The sequence below is a fragment of the Macrobrachium nipponense genome, chromosome 13 (assembly GCF_015104395.2).
Source record: "Macrobrachium nipponense isolate FS-2020 chromosome 13, ASM1510439v2, whole genome shotgun sequence".
Lineage (NCBI taxonomy): Eukaryota > Metazoa > Arthropoda > Malacostraca > Decapoda > Palaemonidae > Macrobrachium > Macrobrachium nipponense.
The window spans coordinates 59,962,219-59,980,225 of record NC_087206.1 but is presented as its reverse complement, the minus strand read 5'-3'; the positions used below and the strand labels follow the sequence as shown (position 1 = coordinate 59,980,225).

At 37.4% G+C, this 18,007-nt stretch overlaps 1 protein-coding gene across 1 annotated transcript in view; it reads left to right on the top strand.

Annotated features, from left to right (window-relative positions):
• LOC135225480 (uncharacterized) overlaps positions 1 to 17,298 on the top strand; it is a 53,600-nt gene extending 36,302 nt beyond the window's left edge. The window contains exons 5-7 of the mRNA XM_064264784.1: positions 5,979 to 6,120; positions 13,440 to 13,577; positions 16,362 to 17,298. Coding sequence (XP_064120854.1) covers positions 5,979 to 6,120; positions 13,440 to 13,577; positions 16,362 to 16,456 — 375 coding nt within the window. The 3' untranslated portion in view covers positions 16,457 to 17,298. The remainder of the gene's footprint in view (positions 1 to 5,978; positions 6,121 to 13,439; positions 13,578 to 16,361) is intronic.
• The last annotated feature ends 709 nt before the right edge of the window (positions 17,299 to 18,007 follow it).

Sequence of the window (18,007 nt, the reverse complement as noted above, 5' to 3'; positions counted from 1 at the left end):
TTAGTAGCAAACATAATTACAATGTCAAGTACCAGAGTCAAGAGTCAACAACGCCCAGGTTTTAAGTCTTATCCAAATAACAGGAAAAAATTTAATGGGAAACCTACAAGTGATACTACCAAGAGTACACACGGTAATACAACTCAGCAAGCTAATGTGAAATCCTCATCCAGTTTTTCAAGACAATTATAGAAACCTAATGTTGTCTGTTTCAAGTGTGGAAGAGCAGGACACTACAGTCAAGAGTGTTACCGGAATCAACAGTAGTCAAAACCAGTTGGTCAAGTTGTGAAAGGTGACCAGGTGAAACAAACTATGAAGGGCAGTTTGGGAAAGAATCAAACTCCAGAGAAGAATGAAACTAAACAAGCTTAATGTTTAGCAACCAGTGGAAATGTAACCTCAAGCAGTGAGTGGCTTAGTAGTGTGGAGGCTTTTAAGCCATATATCTATGAGGGTATGCTGTCAACTCAAGAAGGAAGTGTGCAGGTACCAGTCAAGATATTACGTGATACAGTGAGTAACCATAGTGTGGTAGTACGTGGTTCTCACCCTCAGTTGGAGAAGAGTCTCACAGGAGATTCAGTTATTTTGAAGGGTATAGGAGGAGAGGAAGTAACTCCTATATGCCGCTTACACCTGTCATGTGAATTGGTGACAGGAAATGTTGATTTTGCTGTAAAGGACTCACTGGCTGTGGAAGGTGTACATGTTCTGTTGGGGAATGAAGTTGGTGGTGTGCCATTTATTCCTTGTCCTGTAGTGACAGACAAACCATTGAGGATTAGTCCTACAGTAGAGTTGGAGAAGAATAACCCCCACGTGTTTCCTAGTTGTGTAACTACCAGAAGTATGAAGAGGACTACGACTGCAAGTGAAGAAACTGAGGATTTACACACCCAAGAAGGATCAAGTGAAGGATCTTTGTGCTTAGAAGAATTGTTCCAGGGAAGTGATGTTCCCATAGTGCTGACCAAGAAGAGATTTCCCATGAAGACGACGACGACAACGAAGAAGAAAAATCTGATGTTCCTGAAGAGACTCTGAGTAGTCAAAGTGTTCCTGAAGACAGTAGTGAAACTACAGTAGCTGAGTTAGCAGATATTGAGAATTCAACCCTTGAAGTTGGTCAAGTGACAAGAGAGAAGCTAATGGACTTGCAGAAGAAGGACGCATTGTTAACTGATTTGTTCTTCAGAGTTGTTGATCGAGAAGAGATGCAACAAACTCCTACCTGTTATTATCTGAAGGAAGGTTTGCTGATGAGGAGGTATAGACCTACAGATATACCAGGAGATGCTGTATGGGGCAAATATCATCAAATTTTGATTCCATATCCATTGAGGAAGCAAGTGGTAGCAGTAGCTCATGAGTCTGGACATATGGGAATCAGGAAGACTGTGGAGAATATCATGAAATATTTTTTCTGGCCTGGACTTCACAAAGATGTTATCAGGTTTTGTTGTGAGTGTCATACCTGCCAGATAGCTGGAAAACCGAATGAAACCATCAAGAAAGCCCCCCTACAACCTATAGAAGTTAGAGGAGAACCCTTTAGCAAAGTGATTATAGATATGGTTGGACCACTGCCGAAGACAAAGAAAAGAAATGAGTATTTGTTAACATTAATGTGTCCTGTGACAAGATATCCAGAGGCGATCCCTGTTAGAAACATATCTGCCAAGATAGTTGCTGAAAAACTTATGGAGTTTTTCTCAAAGTTTAGTATACCAGAAATAGTACAAAGTGATAGAGGAACAAACTTTACTTCAAAGTTATTCCAGGATGTGATGAATTTGTTAGGAGTGAAACAACAGGTATCCACTGCCTATCATCCAGAGACTCAAGGTGCTTTAGAAAGGTTCCACCAGACATTCAAAAGTATGCTGACAAAGTATTGTTCTGAGTCAGGAAGAGAATGGGATGTTGGTTTACCATTAATGTTGTTTGAAGTGAGGAGTGCTTATCAAGAAAGTATGGGATGTTCACCTGATGAAATTATTTTTGGAAGAGAAGTGAGAGGACCGTTGAAGGTTCTTGCAGATAACTGGGAAGAAAACCAGGAGGAACGCCAAGGTGAATATGTAAAGAACTTAAGGAAAAGGTTGAAAGAGATTAGAAAATTCTCTTTAGAAAACTTGAAAGTGAGTCAAGAGAAAATGAAAAGGAGATATGATGCCAAGAGTAAGCTAAGAAGTTTTAGTGTTGGTCAACAAGTGTTAGTGTTCTTACCTGTCAAGAGATTTCCCCTCACTAATAAATTTCAAGGTCCTTACAAGATAATTCAGAAGTTAAGTGTAGACCTTATGTGATTGAAACACCAGAAAGGAGAAGAAGACAAAGGAAGATACATGTGAACCTCTTGAAACCTTATTTCTCAGAAACTAAAACTGAAACTGTGTCAATAACACAAACAATTTTATCTACAGAAGAAGATGATGGCTACGAATTGGGAGCTGCAAGCAAGATGAATAATTCTTCAATTTTGGAAAATTTGGAGGAGAAGTTGAAACATCTGAGTGTTGAACAAGGTGAAGACTTAAGTGAAGTAATTAGGAGTTTCCAAGAAATATTAGCAGATGTGCCTAGATGCAATGATCTGACCAAGCATGAGATAAAGATCCAAGAAGATGGAAAACCTTTCAAGCAAAGAACCTATCGCTTATCACCGTATCATCGAGATGTTTTGAAGAAGGAAGTTGAGTATTTGCTGCAACATGGATTAGCAGAACCCAGTTCAAGTCACTTCAGTTCTCCATGTGTGTAAGTGAAGAAACTAGATGGTTCATTTAGAATGTGTACTGATTATAGGAAACTGAATTCTATCAGTGTGGCTGACAATTATCCTTTACCTCTTATAGATCAGTTATTTGATAATATTGGGCAAGCCAAGTTCGTTTCCAAGATAGACTTGTTGAAAGGATATTATCAAATTCCCTTAGATGAGAATGCCAAGTTGCTGTCAGCTTTTATTACTCCATTTGGACTGTATCAGTATACTGTTCTGCAGTTTGGTCTGATGAATGCGCCTGCAACATTTCAACGAGTGATGGATCAACTGCTAGGATCGATAGAAGGAATAGGTGAATACCTGTATGACATCGTGATTTACTCTACAACGTGGGAAGAATATCTGAAGATTCTGAGGAAAGTTTTCAAGAAACTACAAGAAACAGGATTAACAGTCAACTTTGAGAAGAGTGAGTTTGGAAAGGCAACTGTACAGTATCTTGGGCTTGAAGTTGGGAAAGGCCTTCTTGCTCCAGTAAATGATAATGTAGAAGGTATCCGTAAGGGTACCCCACCTACTACCAGGAAACAGCTACAGAGATTTTTAGGCATGGCTGGATTCTATCGTCCTTTCTACCCAAATTTCTCAGCAGTAGTAACTCCCTTGACAGACTTAACTAGTCCCAAAGCTAAGTTTGTTTGGACTCCAGAGTGTCAAGAATCCTTTGAGAAGGTAAATGCCATTTTAACTTCAAGACCAGTACTTCAAGCTCCAGACTTTACCAAGAAATTTGTGATACAAGTTGCGGCTTCTGACTGTGGCATTGGAGCTGTTCTACTTCAAGAAGATGAAAATAATATCTACCATCCTGTGTGCTTCATGTCTTCAAAAATGAAAAAACATCAGAAAGTATACTCGGCAATTGAGAAGGAAACTTTAGCCTTAATCACCGCATTGAAAAAGTTTGAAGTGTATGTGAATAGACCTAGGAATGAAGAAATTTTAGTGTTGTCTGATCACAATCCACTATCATTTATCCAGAGAATGAAAAATCATAATCAAAGACTGACCAGGTGGTCTTTGTGCCTGCTACAGTATAACTTAAGAGTGCAGCACATTAGTGGCAAAAACAATATAGTTGCTGATTATTTATCTCGGTGAGAATCGTTAGATTCGACACCGTGGTAAACAATCTTCTGGGGGGAGGTATATTATATATTGCTACATTCAAAATGCATATATTCCTTCTTTGACTGTATAAAATATTGTGTATAAGATTTTGGCAAAATTTTTCCAGATTCCTAGCTAGCTTAGAATTAGGATGTTTTAAATGTGTGTTCAGATTTCGCATAACATAATATAAAAAGAATATATAGCGTAGTAAAGAAAAAGAGAGAGAGGTTATCTTTGTCTGTTTGAAGCCAGACTTGTTTTTCAAAACCTGTCAACACGTTTGATTAGAGACATCGAGGTCTTCGCTGTGTTTTGGGAATTCTGTAATCACATCTGCTAAGGACTTTTGCTCGAGTCTGTTTCGGTTGAGTACGTGTCTTTGTTGAACAGACTGATTTCATACGCGTACCTCTTTGCTAAAACCACGTGCAGATTTCAACGTTTGTCTGTAAAGTTGCGTCACTTTTCAAAGCTTCTGGAAAGAATTGTGTCCCAAAACGTTTTGTGTCATCTCCACTGTCCAGCTTTCGTAAGGACGAGGGTTTTTATTACATCTTAGAACCGCGTTCCGTTCAGACATCTCTCTCTCTCTCTCTCTCTCTCTCTCTCTCTCTCTCTCTCTCTCTCTCTCTCCCATGGCATACTTGTGTTTATATTAACGTAACGATTTCATACTTACTAATTTGTCACTCGTAACTTTTAGATTTCAGATTTGATATTTCTTAGAGTTTATATAGTATTATTTAGTGTTTTTGTGGAATCTGAACAACCACTGTGTGTAACGGCGCCTGTTTTTGTGATTGTGAAACAAGCCGCAGCAAAGAAAGAAAATTGGTATACCAAGAAGGTAAAGTGTGTTATATTTGTATTAGTTGCAACTAATAACTGATGGTTACGAGGGTTTAGAGAACTAATATCTAATGATTATGATGGTTTGGTAAGAAACTAATAACTATTGGTTACTATGGTTTAGAGAACTAATAACTAATAGTTACAATGGTTTGAGAGAAACTATTTACATTTTTACACATTGCAAATTTTTGTGTTTTGTGTTTGTTTCATTTGAAGGGATTTTTATGTTTTGAGCATTTATTCATTTTCTTATTGAAGTGTGTGTTTTTATTTTGTATTCTGTGTGATTAATACTTTTTGCAATTTTGGTACTTTCCACATTTTTCTGTGTTTTCATTTGCATTCACAATTTAATTAACTTAGTTATTTTCATTATTTAATCGTTGCACATTTAATTCAATTTAACACTTGTGAATTAATGTGCATTTACTTGGAATTCTTTTCAAGTTTTATTTTGTTTAGCACTTGGGAATTAATTTCCAAATTTCAATTACTGCCTAACACTTTTAAATTTTGATTGAATTAATTTTCTTGAATTTTTTGATAAATTAATTTTGATTTAATTTTACTTAATTGATTCAAGAATTAATTGAACTTTACTTTGTTTTCAAGTAACTAATTTTCCCTGATATTGTGAATTTCACTTATAAATTTTGAATTTGATAATAAATTTTTGTATTTAAAATTTGTGTAAATATTTTGTTTCTAACCAGTATATTTGCATAGGTAGAAACATAAAGTGGTAATTGATCTGTTTTCCTTCAATTTAATTGAAGTGACTTAGAACCAGGGAAGTACTTAGACTTCTGAAATCATTGATATACTTAGACTTCTCAGGTTGTTGATGGAGTGATGCCCTTTGATTAATTTAATTACTTACAAGATTACCTCACACCAGTTTTGATGAACTTATTCTGATTTTCTGCAATACTGGTAAGTTGTTAAGGGATCACTGTTGCCTTTAGAGTATTCAGTCGTTTAGTACTTGTGATGAGGGTTCAGGTGTCTGGCTGTTGTGAGGTAACAATTAATGAATGGTAAGTGTAGTAACCAGATACTTGGCACTTCGTCACAATACACACACACACACACACACACACACACACACACACACATATATATATATATATATATATATATATATATAATAATAAGTATAACAGGAGTAGTAGAAAGCCATTTGTATTCTATGAGTTTGATTATCTTGTTACTCTTTCAACAGCAGAATACTACCAATTACTGTCCAGGTGGAAGCGTCTACCTGCAGTACGAGCAGCCAGCTTTCTCGAAGTACGACCCCAGCCTGGAAGGGTTTGCTTGCACAAATCACTCAGCAATAATGGCGCAGGCTGTCAGCGGGAAAAGTAAGTCAATGAATAGTTATCATTTTATACTGTAAGATTACGTGTTCTTTATTGACGTTACGATAATGGGCAGCAAAAACGAGTTATTTGTAACGATTAACTGTACATCGTCCTCTGATTTCTTTGAATGATTAGACTTGAATCTGGATGGATCTAGATATATTTTGGGCACATATCTAAGCTTGCTTTCTATACGTGTTTGTTCACATTTTGGGTATATTTACTCGTGCAGCAAAATTAACTCTTTGTTTCCATGCTTTAAGTCTTGAAGTTGTCAAAACATGAATTCCGTTTTATTACAAAACAGTTTTCTTTTCAGTTTAAGAACTTTAAACTTCTACAGATTTTATATACAGATCGTCGATATACTAAAGCAAAAAAAAAAAAAAAAACAATTTCACTGTAACATGCAATGACGTTACACAGTAATATGGAAAACATTCTTTCACGTAATTTTAGAAAACAGCACTATTACCATATTTCTAAGAATTAGTACATTGAACAATGAGCAATTTAGAATAAGTTTGTCAGATACTTGTAATTTCACCTATATGGCCTACATTATATCTGAATAATTGAGGTAAATAAGGAAACTGCAAATGAATAATTTTATAGTTTGGACAATTACACACACAGACACAATATATTACACACACGGCCGATGGAGCAGTGGTATTAACAAGGACATTGCAACCCCAAAGGAATTGACACAATAAAATGAAGAGTGGTGTGAAAATTTAATTTTGTCCTTCCATCCATGTATTGTGACCAAATGCAGGTGGCCTGGTAGCTGGGTGGCGTATCAGCGCCAATGACAGCTAAAGGTTGTTAAAGGTGATTATACGGAATTGGACAGGGGATATAACAAAAGGCTTAAGGGATGGTTAGCGTTTTGGTCTCGTCTGAAGGGCATCTTTAAGGGTGACGCAGGTATGCCAAGCGAGACAAAGCTAATCTGATTTATTTTGACAAGAAACTGATTTTATAGTGACATTAAGCTGTCGTTCCCATCGCTGGCGAGACTCTGGGTGTGTTTATAATTTATTGGGCTGCGAGACGAATCATGCTAATTTCCTTGGCACCATTTACGCCACTCCTATCTAAAGATGGAAACACCCCTTGGCAAAACACCTGAAATTTAATTGCAAAAACAACCTTATGCTTTTCACTTTTTACTGTAGTCATACTTTTAATTGGAGAAATGGATAATTAGTCGAAAATGCAAGCATCATGAAGTGACTGATGCAGCAACTCCCCCCAAAATAAGATGTTTAACACCCTTAAGGGTGTGAATGTCTTGAAGAGACTCATTTTCATTTTGAAACTTAAAGTACAAACTCTTCCTCACAATGTGTAAACCCAAAATAAATGAATTTTTAATGGTAAAGAAAAGATTAAAATTTAAACTAACTATAAGAATAGATCAGAACTTTTATGCACACTTGAATCTAAAGAGCCTCAATTGTTAATTCTCTGTTTAGATAAAACAATATGAAGTAATAAAGACTCTCATGGTTTTCATACATTCTTACATACAATCATAAACAGTCTTTATTAGATTTTATTGTTTCCTCCTCTCCAATGACCTGTGTCACTAATTTTGCAAGGGCCATAAGTGGCACTAGGCACTGAACAAGCACCTGCAGTGCAAGATTCAGTTTTATAAAGTTCAGTAAAGAGGTTATATGAAAGGTAATTGAGGTCTATTAAGCTCAAAACAAAGGAGTAGTAGGAATATAAGTCCTAGATGCGTGAGATGTAGTGATTCGTAGTTGGACTGGAGGGAGAATTTACTCCATCTTGTCAATACCCCTGTTATCTACAACCTATGGCAGTTTACTTCCCCTCCATAAGGCCATGTAGATTGGGCCCTTGGCAGGAGGAACAAGCGTTGACGAGAGGATTCCTAGTGCAAGAACGGCCATGGTTATCTGGGCCTCACCTTGCAAGTTATATTGCGGGCAAAGTAAGTACTGAGCTGATTGGTGCCCTTTCTGATTTCAATCCCTGCAGGTGGCATTACTATAGTCCCTCTGGTATCCTGCACCTGCAGAGCTAGTTGGAGTGCTGGCTCTGCAGGAGCTTGTTTGGGCAATCCTTAGTTTCGTAACCCGACTCCTTGCATGAGAAATATGAACCATTTCTAGGTCTAGTGGTTGTAGCTGTGTAGCTAGGAGAGATCTTCTTCCCATAGGAGATCTGGTGGGCATGATGAGTTTCCCACACATCAGCAAGGCAGCAACATTCTCCAAAGGTCTGAAGTCACCTTTTGTGCAAATAGGTAGCAAGGGCACTAAGTACATAATAAAAAAAAGTCCTCCAATCTGGGGCAACCAGCCACCTACTGATATATTGTTCTCTATACTACACCCAAACTTTCGGAGACTGGTTTACTTCTTTTGGGAGACTTCGCCAGCATTTTCTCCATTTCTCAAGTGTGATTGTGAATGCCTTAGAGGTAGCACTTCTTACAACATCAGATTTCCATGCTCCATCGAAGGCAAAGTTTGAGGGGTTATTATTACCATTCCCCGCATATGTCTGTACAGGAGCAAAGTCAGCTCATTTGCTGTGGAGAGAAGCTCTCACACACCCTTTTAATATGATCCAACCAGGCCTCAGGTTCTTTATCGGATCAGGGTTGGATAAACAGTTGAATATTCTGCAAGATGGATGGGGAGTATACATGAGCGGGATTGTCCGCTTGATGCTGAACTATGCTCATGGTGCTATCACAGCAAAGCCATTCCATGGCAATTTCTGCAAGGGTAATCTGCTGGACTAAGGCCAGCTCAGTTTCCCTCTGTTGGCTTGCTTCTGCTTCCCTTGCTCTTTCTCTGGCCTCTCTTCTCTTTCAGCTTTCTCCTTTGCTTCCCTCTCTTTTCGTTTGGCTTTGGCTAGAGCCATCTGGGTGTCTACCCAGGTGGTGAGGCTATCTCCTCGTAGATTCTTTCCCATTCCAAGGTCGTGGAAGAGACGGTTTTCTTCCACACAAGTGGCCATACTATTGGTGCTTTGGTACTAGAAGAATGAATAAACAGGATCTCATGGTGCTCAAGTGAGAAGCTTTGAAATACCCTTTCAATATGATCAGGTTCTTTATCAGACTAGGGTTGAATAAGCGGGTGATATTCTAAAAGATAGATGGGAAGGATACATGAGCAGGATCGTCTGCTCGATGTTATAATGGTGATGCTGTTCTATGGAGAGTGTGATTTCACTGTTTGATCATTGCATGTTGCTCAATTTCTGCAAGGGTGATCTTCTGGTGGACTAAGGCTAGCTCAAATTCCCTCAGTTGGTTCGCTTCTGCTTCCCTTGCTCTTTGTCTGCCTTCCCTCTCTACTCTCTTAGCTTTCTCTTTGGTCTCCCTCACTTCTCTTTCAGCTTTCTCTTTTGCTTTTGCTTCCCTCTCTTCTCTTTTGGCCTTGACTTGAGCCATATGGGTCTCTACCCAGTTGGAGAGGCTATCTCTTCAGAGATACTTTTCCATTCAAAGGTCCTGGAAGAGATGTTATTCTTCCACATAATTGGCCATACTATTTGTGCTCTGGTACTAGGAGACTGGATGAACTGGATCTGGCACTGCACAAGTAGGTATAGGTAAAGCGCTAATGTGTGTGTATGAAGATAAGTCAGTGGAGATTTAGCCAAGGCGGCGGCACTCACAAGAGATGGAGCAGCTGGAGATCAGTGGCACTCATTTTGGCACCCGCAGGGGCATGGAGATAAGTTGTCATAGACTTGGTGTGACTGTGGAGGAGTGTGAGCAATGATGGAACTCAAAGTAGATGTGACTGCGGATGAGTGTCAGTGATGGTGGCATTCATGGGAGATGTGACTGCATAGGAGTGTCAGACTGTCAGCAATGGTGGCACTCACATGAGATGTGACTGCAGAGGAGTGTCAGCAACAGTGGCGCTCTGATTCGGGTGGACGCAAATTGTTCCAGATGAGGAAAGTATAGTTTCAGTGAGTTTCCTTATTAGTCCCAACTGGACATGTGTCGAACAGACACAAGTCAAAAAACAAAATTAAAAGTCCAGCAAAAGATGAAGTGAGTCATAAAAGACCCAGGCCTTGATCATATCTTAATCCAAAGATGGTCAAATGCCAGATGTGATAGTTTGTAATTACTTGGTATGATTATTGCTGCTCCAAGAGTCTATATTTCCCTTTATGAATTGTATAAAACAATTATTTATTCCTCCATAAAGTATTTAGTAAATTCCAGTGAAAAAATTTGAATAAGGTTTTAATATGATCTTCTAATAAAACCAAACTTCACGTACGAGCCTCCTCTGTGAGAAAAACAAAAGTGAAAGGACTGTACTTTAAAAACAATTGTCAAAGTCAAGGTCAAAATGATGTAAGGTTTATTATGACTCTTGAGTAGGTAAATAAACAGAGAAAGTATGTCTGGGGTGGTTTGTCTGCCAACAACCAGGTAAATATCTCAATCTATATGACACTACTCCACCACTGTTGACAGATTTACAGCGCAAGCAATTTTGCATTATTTACATTAATTCGTAAACAAAATCAAATTTAGTAATTCAGAATTAAACAAAGACAAGCGTGTTGTCATGTGAAATGAGAGTCAATCAATCAGCAAATGCTAGGAGAAAGAATAAAATAGGTAAAATAAGTGACTAGTTGGAATGTTATGACGAATCAGTGTATTAGTGACTGTCAGAAGAGAGTATCGCACTCGGGAGATTTACTGTGATGAATTATTCAAAATCTCACTCACTCGACTGAATAAACATTATACACTGTTTTGAATGAGTTATTATCTCAACATATATGGAAATCAACACAGTTAAAACTAATAAGTTAGCACGAATGCCAACTAACCTCTTGCAGGCAGACAGGAGTAGGAGAATGTATGACACTAGTATTGCTCTAAAGCCCACAGTATAAAAATACTCAAATAAATGCAAAATTCTAGAATATACTAGAGAATACTTATTGTTATTAACGCTGTGGTTAATGGGTGTTAGAACGCTTACGAGTGATCTTGATAGTGTGTGAAATGCTAGAATTTACAATTTTGATTAAAGTTATGGTACCTGAATGTACTGTAAGAAGTTATATGCTAAGGGGAGTCTGAATGAATCCTAGGATCACTGCTTGCAACAGAAGCCTAAGGAATCCAAGCAAAGTCGCCACTGTCATGCGCCAGCCGCGACTTTGTTGGGTCCATGGATTAGGATTTCAATTCATTGACTAGATCAATGGCTTGGCCCAATTTGGATGTCTTTCCAACAGGACAACATAATCAGTTACTAAGAAGGACCATCAAAATAGGGCCAGTGAACAGAATAAGTCAGAGAATTTCTGTGAAAAGTACACTAAGGTACCAAATTTGTTCGAAGAAACACTATGCATCGGCTCAAATAAAGTATAATTTCACTAAAATTGCAAGGGATATTACAGGGGTTTCTACAGACCCCTGTGCTACTGTTAGGCTAAAAGGATTATAAATACTAACCAGTGACACACCAGGTATGAACAGATGTAATTAAAGATAACTAGGACTAGTTTCTAAAGTAAACACGTAAAGTAAGTAGGATTTCCTTCGACAGGTCTGACACAGAACTGCAGGGAGAAATACACCATTCAATACAGTGTCTATGATCACTCGGAAAATATGGTGCAGTTTTGTAATTGTCTCTAATAACACCGTTGCTGGACACACATCTAGACACAACAGCACTGCCAGTAAATCAGTAAGTCAAAGTTGTAACAACTGAAGTGCAAAGCAAAACTTAATCAGATTCGCACTAAGTTTCAAGCTTAACAAATAATTATGTCATTACGATAGGTCACTGTTCACTGGAATGGAATTTGGATGACAACATTCAAATATGAAATTGAAAATTTATGAATGGGAATGAAGAGAATGTTAGGAATTGGAGCTGGAATTACAAACACTAGTTTCTTGTCGAAAATACAGTTTCTCGGAACTTTACCTGATTTAGTTAGTGGACTTGACGGTTGTTGTAGAATGAGCCAGTTAAGATGGTTGCCGAGGAAACATATCTTCTTGCTATCAATGAAGGGAGTAGGTAGGGTGTGACTGGCTGGTCACAGATGGGCCATGGTAAATGGTATGTTGTTGGTTTAGTGAGTGAGTGAGGTATTCATCTAGAGTATGAGTCCAAAATGGAAGGGCTCATAGGCTTCTAGCATAAGCCAAGGCTCTGGGACGGATGATTCTCTCAGCTCATTATGGTCAGCTTTGTCCAGAGAGGCCTACAAATGTAGAGTATCATTATAAGGCCTCCTGCCTTACTGGTGACTTTTCTACTGATGACCTCCTATATTACTGATTTCTGAGGGTGGTCCAGAGTCATATCCCCGTCTGTGGCCACCATGTTAGATGTTTTCCGATTGGTGGCATCTATTGTCTTATCTTCAAAGGAGGACCTTCTTAATCCCTAGGTAGTGCTGGAAGAGAACAATATTTTGACAGAAAGGGGTATCTCTATGGTCTAAAAAAAAGAAAGGACGTTGCAAGGGAGAGAGAGATTGGAATGGAGGAGAGTTACTAGGTGCAAAAGGCAAGGCCCAGGTCAAATCTTAAATGACCCTCAGCTAGGTCGACAGGGGTCGGCCGCCGGAGCAGAGGTGTTAATGCGGGTATCATGACCCCAAGGGAATTGACATAATAAAATGAGGAGTGGCGTGAAAATTTAATATTTTCTTTTTCCATGTGTTGTGACTAAATTCAGATGAATTGCTAGCTGTTTGGTATTTAGTGCTAATGACAGCTAGAGGTCGTTAAGGGTGATTATACGGAATTGGACAGGGGATTTAACTATAGGCTTAAGGGATGATCAGCGTCTTGGCCTTGTCTGAAGGACATCGTTAATGGTAACACAAGTGTTCTCAAAGGCACCGCAGTCGGTGCTAATGCTAGTTCGAGAATTCTGAAGGAATTCACAAGGATCGCCTTGATGTCGCACTACTGTATTCTCTATGACTTAAGAAAGGAAACCTGAAAGCTGGAAAAGCTGTGAACTGTATGCCAAGCGAGAAGAAGCTAATCTGATTTATTTTGACGATAAGCAGATTTATGGTGACAAAAAAGTGTCGTTCCCATTGCTAGCAAGACTCTGGGAGTGTTTAAGATTTATTTGACAGCGTGACGAATTTGCACTAATTTCCCTGACACCATTTGTGCCCCTGCGCTAATGGATTTTCATTCACAATTCAGAAGGTAAAGCATGAATGTTGCATCAAATAATGACTTGCCATATTTTAGTAGCCAACTCCTGTTAGTATATATATATACACACATACTCATTTACCAGACTGCCGGCTGACTTTGAAGTATGATGTCGACTATCAAAATGGAACAAGTCCAGGGTATGATGGAGTAGTAGCCCCTTACTACGATGCTCTAAAGCAGTGCCTTAGCAACAGCTGCGCTGGCATGACTTGCACCTCAGGTAAGGACACTATATTCTGTTTTTTTCCATCTGTCCACCCGCCTGTGGTGTTTTCGTATGATAACACTGCGTCCCGGGCTTAGGATAGTTACGCTATGTGTAAGTTTTAGGTAAATAAAAGGATATCTGGGTGTACATTTGCAACTGAAAAGTGTTTTAATAATTTACTGCATGCGAATTACACCGTTAATATTCGAAATAGGATATTGTTATTATTATTAAATGTAAGCTGAATGTAACTATCTGAAGCCCGGGATGCAGAAACACCACAGGCAATGGACAGATGGAAAAAAACAGAGTATAGTTCTATTCTCTCACTGAATATGCTGTGCATGTAATATATGGGATATCTATATATATATATTAATATGATATATATATATATATATATATATATATATATATTTATATATGCAGAAGACCAGGTACTATGTCGTACCTCTAAGTAAATGGGGATACAATCCACAATGAAGTAAATTCCTCTTGTAGTTTAAAATATATATTACTTGTATAGGATTAAAGCTTTCGACCATCAACTGTGGTCTTGTTCACTAAAGTGAACAAGACCACAGTTGATGGTCTCGAAAGCTTTAATCCTATACAAGTAATATATATTTTAAACTACAAGAGGAATTTACTTCATTGTGGATTGTATCCCCATATATATATATATATATATATATATATATTATATATATATATATATATATATATATATATATATATATATATAATAATCATTCATAATATGGCTACGTGCGTCAAACGTTCGAATTGGCTAACATGGTAGAGGGGGTTTCATATCGATTCTAATTACGAAAAACCGAGTTCGACGGTGATTTGTAAGGTCAGAATCGATATAAACTTATAGCCTCACTGTTAGCCGAATTGGTAATTTCAATGTTGGTTCTGATTTCGTGCCTGTCCATTGGACGATGGTTCGATCCCATGAGGGGACGAAATTATTATCAACTGAAAATTCCCCTTCGGTACATATAGATGAAAATATATCAATTCCGAGGTAGAGCGATTTAGATATTAAAGGACATTTGTAGCTCGAATGATATATATTATATATATACTATATCTAATATAATAATATATATAGATACAATATTTATATATAATTTAATTATATTAACCTTTTTATTTTAATTTTATGAGAACGTTTATGTCCAAGTATTACCCCCAAATTGATGTGCTCAGAATTTGCAAATTGCATATACAAATTTTTCATTCGGAACTTTTAGAAAATATTGCAGTGATGGCAAGCTTGAATATTAGGTCATACTTAGAGATTAGGGGTCAAATATGAATTGATTTGGGTCATAACCACTGAACTGCATAAGCCACTGATGGAGCCAGTGTACACAGTTACATGAAGATTAAGGTTAATGGTATGATTATGTTTCCAGGCAAAATAAACCAATTTAGTAAATGTGAAGAGTGAAGAGAACAGGGTCATATTTAGAAGTCAAAGGTCTAGTAGGAATCTATCTTTGTCCATAAATTTTGAATTATATGAGCAAATGATTTCTATAGCAATACAAAACGAACAAATAATGTTGATGTGCTAAATAAGGCCAACGTTAAAGTCACGTCTTGGAGGTCATATTTGTCATTCATAGTCCACTAATGAATCCGATGTGTATTGAGATTATGGTCATAATCATATGATAAAGATTAATCAGGGACTCCTTTTTTGCCACTTCGAACCTTCATGAAATAGAGAATTCTTTGCTTACATGCATATAGCAATTGGCCAGACTGTTTGTCTGTCTGTCCATTCAAGTTCCTAAAGCCATTGATTTCTATGTCCTCGAAGGTTACAGTTTCAAACGTCATACAACCTAATACTGTATGAGGGGCAATTTAGAATTAACTCTGCTGGCTCAGTAGGTAAAGGTCATGCTTGAAAGTCAAAATTTAAACTAGAATACAAGCTTTAGCTGTACTGAGACCTCATATTCAGCATAAATAGCCCATCAATGAAACCGATGTTTAGGATAACATCAAGGACATCAATTATAATTTAGTATCAAACACATCTCGCTTTTCATTGAAATAGTATGTGCCCTGCCCATATAAGTGACTTTTAAAATCATTATAAATTTCTGCTAAGGATGATAGTTATGGTACCCTCCACTTGCCAAAACTGCTCTTTGGACTTTCGTTTTGTCTTATCATAATGTATAACTCTAATGTGCCCAAGTTTTCCATCTACTCTCCTTTTTCCCACTTTATGAACTTTCTCCTCTTCATCATATTGTTCTACTTTAGTTTGTGCCATCTCAAACGCTGTATCATTTACTAAGATACAGCGTAAGAAAATGTTAATACACTTTTCAAACTTATGTTGAAATGCCAACTGCCATTTTTGTATTTCGTAAGAAATCTGTTAATAATTACTGATTTTTTTTACGAAAATGTTGTTAGTACAGAATTATCTTTTTTTTCTATTCTACATTCTTCAATAAATTTAAGATCCTAGGTCAATTTCGCTTCGTATTTTTCAATAAACGTAACTCAACTCTGGTATATTTTTATACTTTTCTTGCGTAGTGCCTTTAAAAACCGAAGTCTCTTTTACTGCAGGTCCTTATACATATCACATATGTATTATTTCTAGAATATTGATTGTAAATACCAACGACCTTACTATTGCTCTGGTATAAGAACGAGAAAATTGTCCCCTTTCATTGCTCATAAATAAAAAATAAAAAAATAACTGTATTTCTGGTTCCAGGAATACTACAAATTATAAATACTTCTTTTTACTAACAGGTCAGTGCTGGTTGAAAACTGAGAACCATGTCCTAACAGGCAAGACGTTGTTTCCATCGAACAATACGCTCTACTGGTACGCTGTCTGCAGTTAGACCATCTGTACGACTTAAGTAGCAAAATACATTCCTGAGATACAGGAGGTCATTAAGAATAACTTTTTCAGTCGATACTGATAATTTTTCATGTCGGTTGTAATTTTGTGTTATTAGTGACAAATGTGTGTGTGTGTGTTTTTTTTTTTTTAGCTCTAGGCTTGTATTGGTTTTAGAAATAAAAATGGTAACATTTGAAACGTTAACACTTGCCTTTCAAAAGTAATAGTGATGGTAAATGTAGGAACTGCCTATGCGTGATTATATTTTTACAGGAAATTAATACAATTATGGTCAAGGTATATTAGAAATTGAGGCCCATGAGTTAAACGGAGTATGACCTAATCCACTGATACTGAATTGGTATGGACATTAACACACTGACACCTGCGTAACGCCTGATCTAGGCTACTGGTCAGGTATACCAGAAACCTCAATATCCATTGCCACAATGGATCGTAAATACCTTGCGTTATTCATACAAATACTGTTGCCTTTGAGACATTTAGAGAAACATTCAGCAGAGTTTGGTGCAACTTAAATCCTTTCACATTTCAATTAAAGTTCAGTTTATAGGGATCGCTCATTAGTGGCCAACAAGGAATAGGGTAAGAGATTCGCTGCTGCAAAGACCAACAGCCTACTGGTTGATGACCCAGCCAATCCAAAGCCAAACCTTCTTCTAGTTTGGTCGATGTTGAATGAATGACTGAGGAACGAGAAGTTATCAGCCGCTCTAAAACAGAAGTGTTCAGATTCTGAGGATATTTTTGAAATGGTTTTAGTTCCCCTGTGGTGCTTTTATCCCGCAGTCATGCAAGGTTATTGTTTGTGTGTGAGAGAGAGAGAGAGGAGAGAGAGAGAGAGAGAGAGAGAGAAGAGAGAGATAGTCTTCATTTTGATTAGGGTGCTTAAGGCAACAATAGGTAACTGCACGGACGTGTTTTACAATGCAAAGTTCTTCGCATCTGGCTCTTAATCACTTTGGCTGAATTATTATGGTCCGGTGAGGCTCCCAGTTTTACAGAGGTTCTTTCAGGAGAGAGAGAGAGAGAGAGAGAGAGAGAGAGAGAGAGGGGGGGGGCGCTTGCATTACGCAGCGTGAAGAAAAGAAAATCAGTTTTTATATTTGTTGTGGAATTTCACTTTTTCGACCGAAAGAGTTCAAGGGAAGATGCAACGCTTTACGTGTTACCACAAAACAGTTCTCTTTATATTTGAAAAATTTCCTTAGATTTTATCGATACATTTATTCATTTTATAATTTTTTTTATTATATTCTCTTTTTTTCTGTATTTCCTGTTATTACCTTCTGTTACTTCTTTTAAATGTATACAACATATTCTTTGGAAGTTTCACTTTCAAGTCAATGGCCCCTGCGGTTTGATTGTTCCATATCAATAGGGTTATTCTTCTGTAGAATAATAATAATGTAATAATAATAATAATAATGAAGATTCCTATAGCAGGTGATAATGGTATAGTCTGTTTGGTATTGCTTCTATAACACTTAAGGCGCTGTCACACTAGCGAAATTTCCGTTGACTTTTG